Here is a 16958-nt window from a genome sequence, read left to right as displayed (position 1 = left end):
TTGCCTGAAAAATAAAAATTCTCCATCTTTAGATAAAAGAATAAAAAATAAGTTTTTAATGATGTGAAAATTACCCTTTGTCAATTATTCTTGTTTTTAAGCAAACCCAATAAGGGTCAGTCCATTCACAAAATGCTTTAGTGGTAAAGCAGGGAAGATGAAAACCAAATATGTTGAAAAAGTAAAGGGTGTCTTGTGTTTATTCGTTTGTTTTCCTTATAATGTGTTTTTGTCTTAAACTGCTTGTTTTGTTCATTGAATTTGTGAACATGGATGATTTTTAACATTTGCATATCGTGTTTACGCATAGTTGTCAATATAATGGAATTTGATGCGACTGTTAAACAAGTGAGAGGTTGAGGTAGCTATAAAACTAGGTTCAAACTACCATTTTTACACAAGAAAATATCTTTACCAAGTCAGGAATATATATGACAATTCGTTTGATGTGTTTGATCTTTCGCATTTTCCATTTGATTAGGGTCTTTCCTTTTTGAATTTTCCTCAAAATTCTGTATTTTTGTGATATTTTGTTCATAAAAGTATGTTATCACATTTAGTCAAATGTACATTTACAGAAATCAAACATTCTGTATTTTAAGTTAGCCCAATTTGTAATAAACATTTAACAAACAAGTTGTAGTGTGAGCAAGCTTATAGCCTGTCAAATGATACCTTCCACTCCAGTATAAACAAATAAACGTAGGGTAGCAGAATCTGCTGAGATTTGCCTATTGTACTTTGTCTGTTAAGGGCATACGATACAGTTTTGATCCTGTATTTACAAGTTCGTGAAAATTTGCATATAGGCTATTTTTTACCTGATTAAATCAAATATGTAATAAAAAATATACCTTCATGTGCTACTTTTTTGAGTAAAAAGAGGTCGGAATTTTATATATTTGCTCAAAATTCAGATCTGTGGCCGTAATTTCTTTTTCGAAAGAAAGACATAACTTTTTTGTTATAAGAGATAAACACAAATTGGTTGTTTGTTAAATATTCGGTAATTTCTGTTTTTTATAAGTATCCTAAAAAAATATGCATTCTTTATTCAGAAATACCTCATATTTATCAAATGTTCATGAATTGAGGAAAATACGTCATTTTTTCGATGCATGTAAATCAAAATTATAAAAAAATCCTCTATTTACAGTTTTATAAAATTTTGGTCACATAATCTCCCTGCAAAATGAAACAAATTGCTGTTTTGAAAAATAGGGGTCCATGAACTCGTTTTAAAATTAAATCAGTTTGAATGATAAAAATCAGTCCAAAAATGCATCTTTTCCCGATATGTCACAGTTTGACGTTGCGAAAATAACATTTTACGTAAGCAACGTCATTACCTCCCCTGTAACTGTATCGTATGCCCTTAACACTTCGCAGCATTATAATGTGTGCCCAATTTACCACGAACGTACACAAAATCGAGAAGGAATTGTCTTGTATCTGTTTCTATATCATTTAAAAATATGCAGTTCTTGAAAATAAAGAATAAACGCCTGTTGCCAAATACCAAAGTACACTATGACCGATAGGATCCCATTAGGGCATGTGCACGATTGTGATTTGACTGTTGGATGTTTTTTTTCGTTTGTGATTTTTTACCATAAAATTGAAAGTCAAACATCGCAATTGTTTTAGTTTGTATATGTTACTGCCGATTAAGGGATACGTGCAGAAGAATAAATGAAATTCTTTATTATAGATTTTTATTTAGCTCTGTTGATTTCACGTTTGTAAGTTGTAATTTCGATCAGTACCGAAAAACATGTAAATACATTTTTATCTTATTTGAAAATTCATTCTCATGCGACAATCATATCGTTTATTGAAATATTGTTTATAGGCTATACTTAGATTGGGTGGACAACAAATAAATCAAGAATGCCAAAAATTGAAGATGAAAATCTTAGATCAGTCAAATCAGGAAATTATGATAGAAATGGAACAATCAGAGACAGAGATGAAAGAGCTCAGACAAACAGTAGACAGGCTGGGGATAAAGCTATCAGAAGTCAAAAGAAACATGAGAGGGTTACAAGATTCTCACAGTACTTTACAGACTGAACGTTCAGATGTGACATACAATCTTAGCAGGTTACAAGATTCTCACATGACTTTGCAGACTGAACACTTAAATGCAACAGAAAATCTGAGTAGGTTACAAGTTTCTAACAGATTCTTACAGGCTGAACACTCAGATATGACATCCAATCTTAGCAGGTTACAAGAATCTCACAGTAATTTACAGGCTGAACACTCAAAAGTCAAAGAACTTTTAAAAGATCCAATACCATGGAACATTAGAGGTATGCATTCGGACAGGATAAGTAGAGTAATAAGTACACCAAACATTTCAAAATTATCAAAATGCTTCAAACTTTATGAAACTTCACAGTAACGATGCACAACATTGGAAGATGTGGCATTTGGAGTTAGAATTTTCAAAGTGGCTGCTGTTACCATGGAAACAATGCGAAAAGGTCCAAATTCTTCAAAAAACTTCAGGGTTTGGTGAATACTTTTGATATGCTTAAACTTAAAATCATCAAATTTTTATACAATATAGTCGTCAATTTAAGACAGGTTTTGAATGATTTTTTACATTCCTTGTAACTACTAAGTTCTTCAACTTGCTCTTCAAGTTTGTACTTGATTGGTTTTATGAATATTTTGATATGTGCGTCACTGATGAATCTTATGTAGACGAAACGCGCGTCTGGCGTACTCATTTGTGATCCTGCTACCTTTGATAAATATTTACACCACTGATGGTGGATGTTTCGTTCCCGAGGGTAACACCAGCTGCCCAGTAGTCAACACTTCAGGTTGACATGAATATCAATAATTTTTATAAATTTCCTGTGTAAAAAACTTATATATAGTACACATAACACAACATAGAAAACTAAAGAATAAACAACACGATTCCCCACCAAAAACTTGGGGTGATCTCTTTCATTTTGCGACCCAACTGGATGAAAATTTCTGAAAATGATACACAGTATGCTAAGATATCAAGCTAATATTTGGATAGTTCAAAATGGCCGCCGTTGTCATAGAAACTCCGGGCAAGTTGTACATTGACCCTATATTGGAAAAGCATAAAATCAACATTTTCTTAAAGAGTAGTTAAGCCAAGTCAATGAAATTGTATTGATGTATAATAAAACATGTGGCAATTCGATGTCTGCTTTTAGAATTTTGAAATTATCCACTGTAACAACATAGAAAAAGAAAAATGTCAAAATTTTCAGAAAAAAAAAATGAAAGTGCTACAAACTGGATGAAACTTTATAGAATTGGTAACTTGTATGGGCCGAGTTGCATTTTGAAGTTGATTTTTTTTTTTAAATGACCACCGTAACCTTGGAAGCAGCAAAATCGTAAAAAATATCAAAATGCTTCATACTTGATGAAACTATACAAAAATTATAATTTGCATGTGTAGATGCACTCTTTGATTTTCGAATTTTCAAAACAGCTGCTGCTCGCGTTACCCGTTATTGCATCTAGCAATTACAAAGCTAGTTCCTTATCATTAAATCGCAAAAAAGGATTTTTTGGGACTTTATGTTCTTGTCCCGTTTCTTATATTTTTTCTTAGTCTTTTTAAATGTTCAAACAATTTAAATATTTTTTTCATTGCTATCAGAATGTAATCAAATGAAACACATTAAAACTTTATGGGCATGTACCTTAGCATATATTATGCCTCATCTTTCTTTGGAATTTTGGAAATGATCACTTTAACTATGGAAACACCATTATAAAAAAAAAAAAAAAAAAAATACTCCAAGCTTAATGCACCTTTAAAGAAATGTTAACTGGCATCTTAAAATGCGATTTTAACATTTTTGTATTCGAGAGTCACTGATGAGTCTATTGTAGACAAAACGCGCGTCTGGCGCAAATATACAATTTTAATTCTGGTGTGATGATTTTATTTGACTTTCATAATTTCAAAATGGCTGCCGTTACTGCAAAAAGGGAAGGGGAGCCATCCGCTATTGCGTACAATGGCAAACCGAGTTTTATTTATGTTCATGTCTGTCTCGGCAGGATTCATCTGACCCACCTCATATTCATAGTTCATTTGTCAATAATAGTTTTCCTATCTAAATCCTTTCTCATATACTATATGCAATAGGTCAACTATAATATACGTTTGGCAGGTTTCATCTGATTTTGACTTCGTATCAATGGTTTATTGATAATGCTAAGTTTATGTGATACTTGTAAACATTTTATATTTAAGACATCAACAATGATTTAAAACACAAACAGTTAAAACAGCAAGATGTATGTACTCTTGTTTAAACGGCTGTTATTATGTAACAGTTAAGTTTGCTTCATAATTACTTTCCTGATGTGCAAACTGCTAACAAACATGTGCAACCGGGCTCCTTCCTTGCGTCGTCACTTTTCTAGTTATTTACATCTTTGATCAGTTTGTTCTCAAAATATATTTTATTTGGTATTTGCAAAATTGTAGTCCAGACATCCCTAATAAAAGTAATACCATATAAACATATTATGCACATGTACATAATATCACATTTTTTAAATGATTTCTTCTGGAATAAAATTCGTTAGGTACACTAATGACCAAAAGGGTTACACCTTATATAAGGTATACAGGTCCGTCTTGCAAGGTAACTAGTATTTTCGTATGTCATATATTTATATATAGGGTAAATATGTGATAATGGCAGATCTTTGATTGCTTCTGTTAACAATATTCGCAACTAGGAACGCTTTAGAGCTTGACATATTGTACAGGCACTGGTCTATTGTTGAAGATTGTACTCAACCCTTTTCGCTTTTCAGATTTTTTCAGACGTTTGGCTTCTGTATTGTTTCCCCTACATCTCCTTTATTCATTTCTTAAGCAAGTCTTACAATGCCCACACTATTCTAAGAATGTTTTGTTTTCCTTTTTTTTTTAGGGCAAATACAAGAGGAGTTAGAAACTTGGAAAGAAGATGACAAAATGTTTATAGAAACAAATGGAGCAAAATGTGTAATAAAATGTATCAAGGAAAATGGTTGCGTTGTTGTTACCGGAAGTTCCGGTACAGGAAAATCATCATTGGTGCGTCATGTAGCTCTAGAGATGCAACAAGAAGGTTATGATGTATTACCAGTATCAAACCCAGAAGAAATTATCAAGTGGTGCAATCCAATTAAGAAAAACCTGTTTGTTGTAGATAATTTTTGTGGAACATATACCGTAAATCCTATGCAGTTGGAGAGCTGGAAAAATCTGATGGAAAAAATCAAAAGATTAATAGAAAATAAACAAGTTAAATTGATTATGTCTTGTAGATCACAAGTTTATAACGAAGAAAAAATGAAATCTTTGTCATTTTTTCGATCTTGTGAATGTAATCTTTTGTCCGAAGATAAATGTTTATCAAAAACTGAAAAACAATCTATTGCTGAACTTTACTTGAAAAAAAATGCATCTAAGATCAATGAATGTTATGACATGTTTGAATGTTTCCCTCTTTTGTGTCAATTATACAGCAAAAACACAAAAGGGAGTATTATTAATTTCTTTAAGAATCCATTTACAGTCTACAAAGACGAGATAGATAAATTACAAACAGAGGGAGCACATGTCAAATACTGTGCACTGGCTCTATGCGTCATGTTTGACAATTGTGTGAATGAAAAATGGCTAACAGAAGATGTTAACAAAGATATCAAAACAATTATAAAGAACACATATGAAGCTTGTAAAGTGGCGAAAGGAACATCACGATTAGTTCTTCGTGATGAGCTGGATTCACTTACACATACTTTTATCAGAAAGGATGGTAAAATTTACAGAGCGATTCATGACAAACTGTTTGACTTTCTGGCCTTTTACTTTGGAAGTGTGATGATTCAATGTTTACTGAATAATGCTACAAGCCGATTTATTTCTGAAAGGTTTCTATTTGAAAAGAAATCCAATAGTGATAACTTTATAATTATTGTACCAGAAAAATATCAGCAACTTTATATTCAGAGACTTGTAGATGACTGGTCAAGGGGAAATGTATTACATGTATTCAGTAACATTAATATGGACAATCAAATCTTCAGTCAAAGATTCCTTGCACATATTGAATCTTTAGAAATAGCACAACAGAAACAATTGGCTAAACATTATGACACATGTACAGATGCTAGTATCACTCCTTTGTGTATGTGTTGTAATTTAGATGATGTTGATTTGGTCACATGGTGCTTACATCATTGTATCAGTAATGTAAACCATTGTGTTGATGGAGGAATATCACCTTTGCATATAGCTTGTGGGGCCGGTCATTCTGAAATAATTTTGATGTTAATAAACAATAAGGCTGACATTTGTAAGTGTTCAGATACTGGGCTATCACCTCTAATGACGGCTTGTCAGATGGGAAACACTCAGGTAGTTCAGATGTTAATAGACAATAAGGCAGACATTAATAAGTGTAACCAAAAAGAAATGTCACCTCTGCACGCTGCTTGTAATCAAGAACAAACTGACATAGTTCAGATTTTAATAAACAATAATGCAGACATTAATAAGTGTACTCAACGCGGAGTATCACCTCTGTTCATTGCTTGTGCAGACAGAGGACACATTGACGCAGTTAAGATGTTAATTAACAATAAAGCAGACATTAATAAGTGTGATGACAAAGGTGCATCACCTCTATTCATTGCCTGTCTAAATGGATATACTGAAGTAGTTCAGTTGTTAATAGATAACAAGGCTGAAATTAATAAGTGTATTGATACTGGAGCAACACCTGTGTACTGTGCTTGTCACCAAGGCCATACAGAAGTAGTAAAGCTGTTAATAAATAAAACGGCAGACATTGAAAAGTGTAAAGATACAGGAGATTCGCCATTGTTCATTGCTTGTTTTAAAGGAAAAAATGAAATAGTTCAGATATTACTAGACTATAAAGTAGACACTAATAAGTGCTTACTTACTGGAGAATCACCTCTATACGGTGCTTGTTTTAACGGGCATACGGATATAATTTCGCTGTTAATAAACCATAAGGCAGATATTAATAAGTGTTCATCTACTGGACAATCACCTCTGTACGTTGCTTGTTTTAACGGACACACTGAAATAGTTCGGAACTTGATAAACAATAAGGCTGACATTAATAAGTGTACAAAAAATGGAGCATCACCTCTGCACATTGCATTACTGAAAGGACATACTGAAGTAGTTCAGATGTTGATCAATGGTGAAGCCGACATTAATAAGTGTACAGATGAAGGAGAATCACCTCTCTTGATTGCTTTTCAGAACGATCATATTGAGGTAGTTAAGATGTTAATAAACAATAAGGCAGACATCAATAAGTGTACAAAAAATGGAGCATCACCTCTGCACATTGCATTACTGAAAGGACATACTGAAGTAGTTCAGATGTTGATCAATGGTGAAGCCGACATTAATAAGTGTACAGATGAAGGAGAATCACCTCTGTTGATTGCTTGTTTTAATGGACATACTGAAGTAGTTCAGATGTTAATAAATAATAAGGCTGACTTAAATAAGTGTGCACATACTGGGGCAACACCTCTGTTTGTTGCTTTTCAGGAGGGCTATATTGGAATAGTTAAGATGTTAATAAACAATAGAGCAGATATAAATAAGTGTACACATACTGGAGAGTCACATCTATTCTTTGCTTGTAAGAAAGGACAAACAGAAGTAGTCAAGATGTTAATAGATAACAAAGCAGACGTTAATAAATGTAATGATGAAGAACAGTCCCCTCTTTTTATTGCTTGTTGGAACAGACATACTGAAGTAGTTAAGATGTTAAGCGATAAAGTAGACATTAATAAGTGTAACCATGATGGAATATCACCTCTGTACATTGCTTGTCAGCAAGGACATACAGAAGTAGTTCAGATCTTACTAAACAACAAGGCAGACATTAATAAGTGTAACAATAACGGAGTATCACCTCTGCACATTGTTTGTTTTAAAGGACATTTTGAAATAGTACAAATGTTAATAAACAATAAGGCAGATTTTAATATGTGTACAAATTTTGGAGAATCACCTCTGTTCATTGCTTGTGGTGAGGGACATACTGAAGTAGTTCAGATGTTGATAAACAATCAGGTAGACTTAGACAAGTCTAATAAAAACGTAATATCACCTCTGAGCATTGCTTGTGCTCATGGACATTCTGAAGTTGTTCAGATGTTGATAATCAATAAGGCAGTCATAAATAATTCTATTGAAACTGGAGAATCACCTCTGTACATCGCATGTCACAAAGGACTTACTGAGGTTGTTCAAATGTTAATAAACAATAATGCAGACATAAATCATGTTTTAGGCACTGGAGAATCACCTCTGTTCATTGCTTGTTATAAAGGAGGTATTGAAGTAGTTCAGATGTTAATCAACAATAAGGCAGACATTAATAAGAGTACACACATTGGAGAGTCGCCTCTGTACACTGCATGTGAGCTAGGACATACTGAAATAGTTCAGATGTTAATAAACAACAACGCAGACATTAACAAGTTAACAGATGAAGGAGAATCACCTCTCGTAATTGCTTGTAGAAATGGACATACTGAAGTAGTTCAAATGTTAATAAACAATAAAGCATACATAACAAAGTTCGATGAAAAAGAAGTGCCATCTCCTTTGTACAGTGCTATTTGGTATGGACATACTGATGTTGTTGAAACTTTAATAAACAATAAGCTAGACATCAATGAGTGTACAAATACTAGAGAATCCCTTCTATTCATTGCCTGTATGCTAAGACATACTGAAATAGTTCAGCTGCTTCTTAATAAAAAGGCAGACATAAATAAGTGTAACGATCATGGACAATCACCTCTGTATATTGCTTGTCAAGATGGGCAAACTGAAGTAGTTCAAATGTTAATAAACAATAAGGCAGATATTTATAAGTGTACTGATGATGGAGAATCACCTTTGTTCACTGCTTGTTTGAAAGGACAAACCGAAGTTATTCAGATTTTAATAAACAATAAGGCTGACATTAATAAATGTAAAGACAATGGAGCATCACCTGTCTATATTGCTTGCCAGGAAGGACATACTGAAGTGGTTCAGATGTTATTAAACAATAAGGCAGACATTAAGAAGTGTTATGACGAAAAAATGTCACCTCTCTACGTTGCCTGTCAACAAGGACATACTGAAATTGTTCAGATGCTATTAAACAATAATGCAGATATGAATAAATGTACAGATACTGTTGAAACACCTCTGCACGTTGCTTGTCAGCAAGGACACACTGAGGTAGCGCAATTATTAATAAACAATAATGCAGATATTGATAAGTGTCGAGATACTGGAGAATCACCTCTGACCATTGCTTGTCAGCAAGGACATACTGAAGTAGCTAAGATATTAATTGATAACAAGGCAGACATCAATCGTATATATACGGGCGTATCACCTCTGTCAATTGCTTGTCAGACAGGACAGACAGAAATAGTTCAGTTATTAATAAACAAGAAGGCAGACGTTAATAAGTTGACATATGATGGAGCATCACCCCTGGCCATGGCTTGTCATCAAGGGAACATTGAAGTTGTTCAGATATTAATGAATAATAAGGCAGACATTAATAAGTGTACAAATACTGGAGCATCACCTCTTGTCCTTGCTTGTCATGAAGGACATACTAAAGTAGTTCAGTTATTAATACAAAATGCGGCGGACATTAATAAGTGTAACGATACTGGATCATCACCTCTGTTTTTTGCTTGTCAGAAAGGACGAACTGAAGTAGTGCAGATATTAATAAAAAAAAATGCAGACATTAATAAGTGTACAGATAATGTTGCATCACCTCTATACATTGCTTGTCAGGAAGGACATACTAAAGTAGTTCAGATATTAATAGACAATAAGGCAGACATTAATAAGTGTAGAGATTCTGGAGAATCACCTCTAGCCATTGCTTGTCAGAAAGGACATACTGAAGTAGTTCAGATTTTAATAAAGAATGAGGCAGACATTAATAAGTGTAACTATCATGGAGTATCACCTCTGTCTATTGCTTGTCAGCGAGGACATACAGATATAGTTCAGATATTAATAAAGAATGAGGCAGACGTTAATAAGTGTAACAATATTGGAGTATCTCATCTGTTTTTTGCTTGTCACGAAGGATACTCTAAAATAGTGCAGCTGTTACTTACTAATAAGGCTGATATTAACAAGTGTACATATGCTGGAGAATCCCCTTTGGTCGTTGCTTGTCAGAAAGGACATACTGAAGTAGTTCAGGTATTTATAAAGAATGAGGCAGACATTAATAAGTGTACAGATACTGGCAACTCACCTCTGGCCATTGCTTGTCACGAAGGACACACTAAACTAGTTCAGCTGTTAATAAACAATAAGGCTGATATTAACAATTGTTCATATGCTGGAGCATCCCCTCTGGTCGTTGCTTGTCAGGAAGGACATTCTGAAGTAGTTCAGCTGTTATTGAACAGTAAGGCAGACATTAATAAAAGTACAGATACTGGAGAATCACCTCTGGCCATTGCTTGTAAGGAAGGATATACTGAAGTTATTCAGATGTTAATAAACAATAAGGCAGACATTAATAAGTGTACATATACTGGAGCATCGCTTCTGTCCATTGCTTGTTGGAAAGGACAAATCGACGTCGTTCAGCTATTACTTAACAATAAGGCAGACATTAATAAATGTACATCTGCTGGAGTACCACCTCTGGGCACGGCTTGTCAGAAAGGACATATTGAAATAGTTCGATTGTTAATAAATAATGACGCAGACATCAATCAGTGTAAATATGCTGGAGCATCACCTTTGGTCATTGCTTGTCAGGAAGGACAAACTGATATAGTTCAGATATTAATTAAGAATAAGGCAGATATTAATAAGTGTACAGATACTGGAGCATCACCTCTGTTGATTGCTTGTTGGAAAGGACAAACCGAAGTAGTTCAGATGTTAATTAACAATAAGGCAGACATTAACCAGTGTACACATGCTGGAGCATCTCCTCTGGCCGTTGCTTGTCAGGAAGGACATTCTGAAGTCGTTCAGATGTTATTAAACCACAAGGCAGATACTAATAAGTGTACAGATACTGGAGAATCACCTCTTCACATTGCTTGCGTGCTAGGACATACTAAAATAGTTCAAATGTTGACAAATAATAAGTCAGACTTTAACAAACGTACAAATACAGGATCACAACACATGTACATTGCTTCTAAGGAAGGACACATTGAAGTTGTTCAAATGTTAATGAAAAATCAGGCAGATTATGAAGATTCAACTCTCATGCCGCTCCACATTGCTTGTTTCCGAGGACGAAGTCAAGTAGTTCAGATGTTAATAAAAAAGAAGGCAGATATTAATGAGAGTACATATACTGGTGAAACACCTCTGTTAATTGCTTGTTGGAGAGGACAAACCGAAGTAGTTCAGATGTTAATAAACAATAAAGCTGATATTAACAAGTGTACATATGCTGGAGCATCCCCTCTGGTTGTTGCTTGTCAGGAAGGACATTCTGAAGTCGTTCAGATGTTAATAAACAATAAGGCAGACATTAATAAGTGTACATATAATGGAGAATCACCTCTGATAATTGCTTTTCAGGAAGGAAATATCAAAGTTCTTCAGATGTTGATAAACAATATGGATGACATTAATAAGTGTACTGATAATGGAGAAACACCTCTGTACATGGCTTGTTCGAATGGATATACTGAAGCAGTAAAGATGTTGATCAACAATAATGCAGACATTAATAAGTGTGGAAACACTGCAGCATCACCTCTATTCATTGCATGTGGGAATGGATATATTGAAATAGTTCAGATTTTAATAAACAATAAGGCAGACATTAATAAGTGTATACATACTGGAGCATCACCTCTTTTACTTGCTTGTCTCGGTGGACAGGCTCAAGTAGTTCAGATGTTAATAAATAATAAGGCAGATATTAATAAATGTAAAAATACTGGAGAAACACCTCTACACGCTGCCTGTTTTAAAGGACATACAGAAGTAGTGCAGATGTTATTAAACAGTAATGCAGACATTAATAAGTCAAGATATACTGGAGAATCACCTCTGTACATGGCTTGTTGGGAAGGACATACTGAAATAGTTCAGATGTTAATAAACAATAAGGCAGAAATCAATCAGTGTAAAGATACTGATGAATCACCTCTTTTTATTGCTTGTAGGGTCGGACATACTGAAGTAGTTCAAATGTTAATAAACAATAAGGCAGACATTAACAAGTGTACATATGCTGGAGCATCCCCTCTGGTCGTTGCCTGTAAGGAAGGACATTCTGAAATCGTTCAGATGTTATTAAACCACACGGCAGATACTAATAAGTGTACAGATACGGGAGAATCACCTCTTCATGTTGCTTGCGTTCGCGGACATACTAAAATAGTTCAAATGTTGACAAACAATAAATCAGACTTTAACAAAGGTACAAATACAAGATCAAAACACCTGTACATTGCTTCTAAGGACGGACACATTGAAATTGGTGAAATGTTAATGAACAATCAGGCAGATGATGGATGTTCAACTTTCATGCCTCTCCACATTGCTTGTTTCCGAGGACAAAGTCAAGTAGTTCAGATGTTGATAAAAAAGAAGGCAGATATTAATGAGTGTACATATACTGGTGAAACACCTCTTTTCATTGTTTGTCAGAAAGGACATACTGAAATAGTTCAGATGTTACTAAATAATAATGCAGACTTCAATAAATGTAAATATACTGGAGAATCACCTCTCAGCATTGTTTGTAAGAAAAGATATACTGCCATAGTTCAGCTGTTAATAAACAATAACGTAGATATTAATAAGTGTATAGATTCGGGAGAGTCACCTCTGTATATTGCTTGTCAGAAAGGATTTACTGAGATAGTTCATATGTTGATAAATAATAAGGCAGACATTGACAAGTGTACAGATACTGGAGAATCACCTCTGTATATTGCTTGTCACCAAGGACATACCGAAATAGTTCCGATGCTTATATACAATAAAGCTGACATTAATAAGTGTAATGATAAAGAATTATCACCTCTGTACGTAGCTTGTCAGAAAGGACACACCGAAGTAGTTCAGATGATAGTAAACAATAAGGCAGACATTGACAAGTGTACAGATACTGGAGAATCACCTTTGTATATTGTTTGTCAACAAGGACATACCGAAATAGTTCCAATGCTGATATACAATAAAGCTGACATTAATAAGTGTAATGATAAAGAAGTATCACCTCTTTACGTAGCTTGTCAGAAAGGACACACTAAAGTAGTTCAGATGTTAGTAAACAATAAGGCAGACATTAATAAGTGTAATGATAAAGTAGTGTCACCTCTGCATGTTGCTTGTCATCAAGGATATACTAAAGTAGTTCAGATGTTATTGGACAATAACGCGGATATTAATCAGTGTGCAAATGGTGGAACAACACCTTTGTTCATATCTTGTCAGGACGGACATTCTAAAATAGTTCAGATGTTAGTAAACAGAAAAGCAGACGTTAATAAGTGTAATAATAAAGAAGTATCACCTATGTATGTAGCTTGTCAGAAAGGACACACTGAAGTAGTTCAAATATTAGTAAACAGTAACACAGACGTTAATAAGTGTAATGATGAAGAATTATCACCTCTGCATGTTGCTTGTTATCAAGGATATACTAAAGTAGTTCAGATGTTATTGGACAATAAGGCGGACATTAATCAGTGTACGAATAGTGGAACAACACCACTGTACATTGCTTGTGGAAAAGGATATACTGAAGTAGTCGACATGCTGCTAAATAATAAGGCAAACATGAATAAGGATGAAGAAGTATCACCTTTGCACGTTGCATGTCAAAACGGACATACTGAAGTAGTTGCACTGTTACTGAACAATAACGTAGACTTTAATAAGTGCATGGATACCGGAGAGTCTCCTCTGTACCTTGCTTGTTGGAATGGTTATACGGAAGTAGTTCAAATATTATTAAACAGTAAAGCAGACATTAATAAGTGTACAGGTACGGGTGAATCACCTCTTTGCATTGCTTGTCAGGAAGGACATACTGAGGTAGTTCAACTGTTATTAAACAATAATGTGGACATTAATAAGTGTACAGATACTGGAGAATCTCCAATCTTTATAGCTTGTTCTGAAGGTCATTTTGATATTGTTCAATTGTTATTAAATTATGAAGCAGATTTGAACCTTGAATGGAAAGGTCTAAAACCACTGGATATTGCTAGAGTAAACAATCATACCAAGATAGTCAATATATTACAGCCACAGACCAATTATACAATTATATACAGTCGAACATAGGCAACAAAGACAAACCCTTAAAACTATTATGTTAAACAGTGATGTGAAATAGTTCAAAGAATCAACCTAATGAACATTGATAGAAGAACAAATAGCATCAATATCCGTATGGTATATAAGTATTACTGAGACAGAACAAATATACAATGTGGCTATCATGTTGCATAGTAATACAATTTATAACTCAACTTCCAAACCAGAACCTATACGAAAAGATGAATTACTATCAAAATACTTGTACCTCAAAATGTAAAAATTATGTAATATAAGATCGTGTTGATTATGTTTTGAATAATAGTTGATATTATTTTTGATAAGTTTATCAGTTAAACATGTTAACCCTGATCTTTTTAAAGTTTTCATATACTAAATAGATGTGATGACATTTATAATTTATAATTTATTCAATATATACATCTATAAGAAAGAATTGACAATATACATATCTGCTTCAAATGAGAGTTCATCTGAGCGTGAACCTATTTTTAGCTAACCCGAACCCATTGGAACATTTCAGCTGTTGTATTAACTTGATGTCTTTTGTCATACATTTTGTATTGCAAGTTTCCTTTATACCACCAAAACAGACAAAAATAAGCTGTATTGACATTATTGTATAAGGGTATCTGTACTAAATTTGTGTTTTGATCCTGGAAAAATTGTGCTAACCAATTGCAACCACCATTGATAATAAGAAGAACGAAATGTTCCTATGATGTCACGCAAGTTAGATATAAAACACAAGAACAAACTATTGTAATAGTATTTTTTTATTGAAGACAATTTTGAGGATATTAAATAAAATAAAAGGGCCGTTTCGTTATTTAACGAGAAACCGTTCAACGTATGGTTAAATGTTACAATGATAAAAGTAGGATATGACATGTTCTTTTGTTGGAGTTTAAAATTGTATATATTTTTAGAATAAAACAATGACTAGAAAATATTTTTGTTGACTAGGTTATTGTTGAACAAAAATGACCGCTACACGATTTGCACATTTTTTTTTCTTACAAAACATAGCCTTTAATTTTCCTTTAAGCAAACATATATATCATGTATATATCGGGCGGATTGTTATTTCCGAACCGGTAGAAAAACATTCCTAGACAATAACTGTTTACTGTCTTTATATATCGGCTGTATTTGTGCGAGGCTAAGAAACAGGTGTAATGCGAGCTTGTTTCGAGTCGAATACAAATACATCTAATATTTAACGACATTAAACAGTTATTGTCTTTATCCTGCAAATAATTCTGTACAACCTTTATGCTTTGAATGACAGACAGACTCTCATTTTAAGCTCACGTGGCCCAAAGGGCCAAGCAAGCTTTTCTCATCACTTGGCGTCTGTCGTTCGTCGTCGTCTGTTAACTTTTACAAAAATGTTCTCCTTTGAAACTACTGGGCCAAATTTAACAAAACTTGGCCACAATTATCATTGTTGTATTAAGATGGCCGCCGTGGCTTAAAATAGAACAAAGGGGTAAAATGTAGATTATGGCTTATATCTCTGAAACCAAATCTGACAAGATGAGATTATTAATCAGGTCAAGATATATCTGCTCTGAAAATTTGCAGGTTTTGATTATTATCTTGAATATTATAATCGATAGAGATAAACTGTAAACAGCAATAATGTTCAGCAAAGTAAGACAAATTTAACCAGACTTTGTCACAATCATTAATCAGTTATCTAGTTTAGAAAATGTGTCCGATGAACCCACCTGCCAATCATCATAACCGACATAGCTAAAAATAGAACATAGGGGTAGATGAAGTTTTGCGTATATCTCTGCAACTGAAGCATTAAGAGCAAATTTGACGTACAAATGTTCATCAGGTTAAGAATATTTGTCCTTAAATTTTCAGACGAATCAGACAAACTGTTGTTAGGTTGCTGCCCCTGGATTATTTATCTTACGGAAATTTTGTTGTTTTGGGTTATTATTTTGAATATTATTATAGATAGAGATCATTTGTAAACAGCGATAATGTTCAGCAAAGTACGATATACAAATAATTTAACACGACCTAAATGGTCAATTGACCTCATAAGTAGTTAAATTTATTGCCCCTTAAAGTCAAAATATTTGTACTCTTTTACAAAAGACTTCTCCTGAAACAGCTGAAACAAGTTTAAGCAAACTTGGCCACAAATCAGTCAGGATTCTACTTCGTCAAAATTATCTTCCCATTACGCCAGTTCATTTACACAATCGTAGAAATGGAAGCCATTGTAGGAATGACGCACTACCATTTTTGCTCTCTGAAACTGATAAATTTATCTACATTGCACCATTACGATCCTTATATGTCAGTGAACATATGGTATGGTAAAACTAATTTGTTTAGATCTTCACCATCTCTTTTATTTTAATTGCAACAACAATAGGGAAACAGTGAAACAAAGGATGTGCGATGAGGTATATACAAAAGCATTTTTTTATGACATCAGATAGCCTAACAGTTCATATATACAGTATCTCCATATATTTCACCGGAAATAAGTTGTTTCCTCTTTCCTTTTTCGAAATTCAAATTTTGAAAACGGAATTATTTTTTTTCACCTCAAATT

At 33.7% G+C, this 16958-nt stretch overlaps 1 protein-coding gene across 1 annotated transcript; it reads left to right on the top strand.

Annotated features, from left to right (window-relative positions):
* The first annotated feature begins 8165 nt into the window (after positions 1-8165).
* On the top strand, positions 8166-15315 carry LOC143076351 (uncharacterized). The gene has a single exon (XM_076252077.1). It carries the CDS (start codon positions 8222-8224, stop codon positions 14378-14380), a length of 6159 nt encoding a protein of 2052 aa, XP_076108192.1. The 5' UTR covers positions 8166-8221; the 3' UTR covers positions 14381-15315.
* The last annotated feature ends 1643 nt before the right edge of the window (positions 15316-16958 follow it).

This window comes from Mytilus galloprovincialis, chromosome 5 (genome assembly GCF_965363235.1).
Source record: "Mytilus galloprovincialis chromosome 5, xbMytGall1.hap1.1, whole genome shotgun sequence".
NCBI classification, from domain to species: Eukaryota; Metazoa; Mollusca; class Bivalvia; order Mytilida; family Mytilidae; genus Mytilus; species Mytilus galloprovincialis.
This window is presented reverse-complemented; position numbering and strand designations above follow the sequence as displayed.

Bases quoted from the DNA above. Each gene is read 5' to 3' on its own strand.
- LOC143076351 (XM_076252077.1), top strand. From the start codon at position 8,222: ATGTTGATAATCAATAAGGCAGTCATAAATAATTCTATTGAAACTGGA.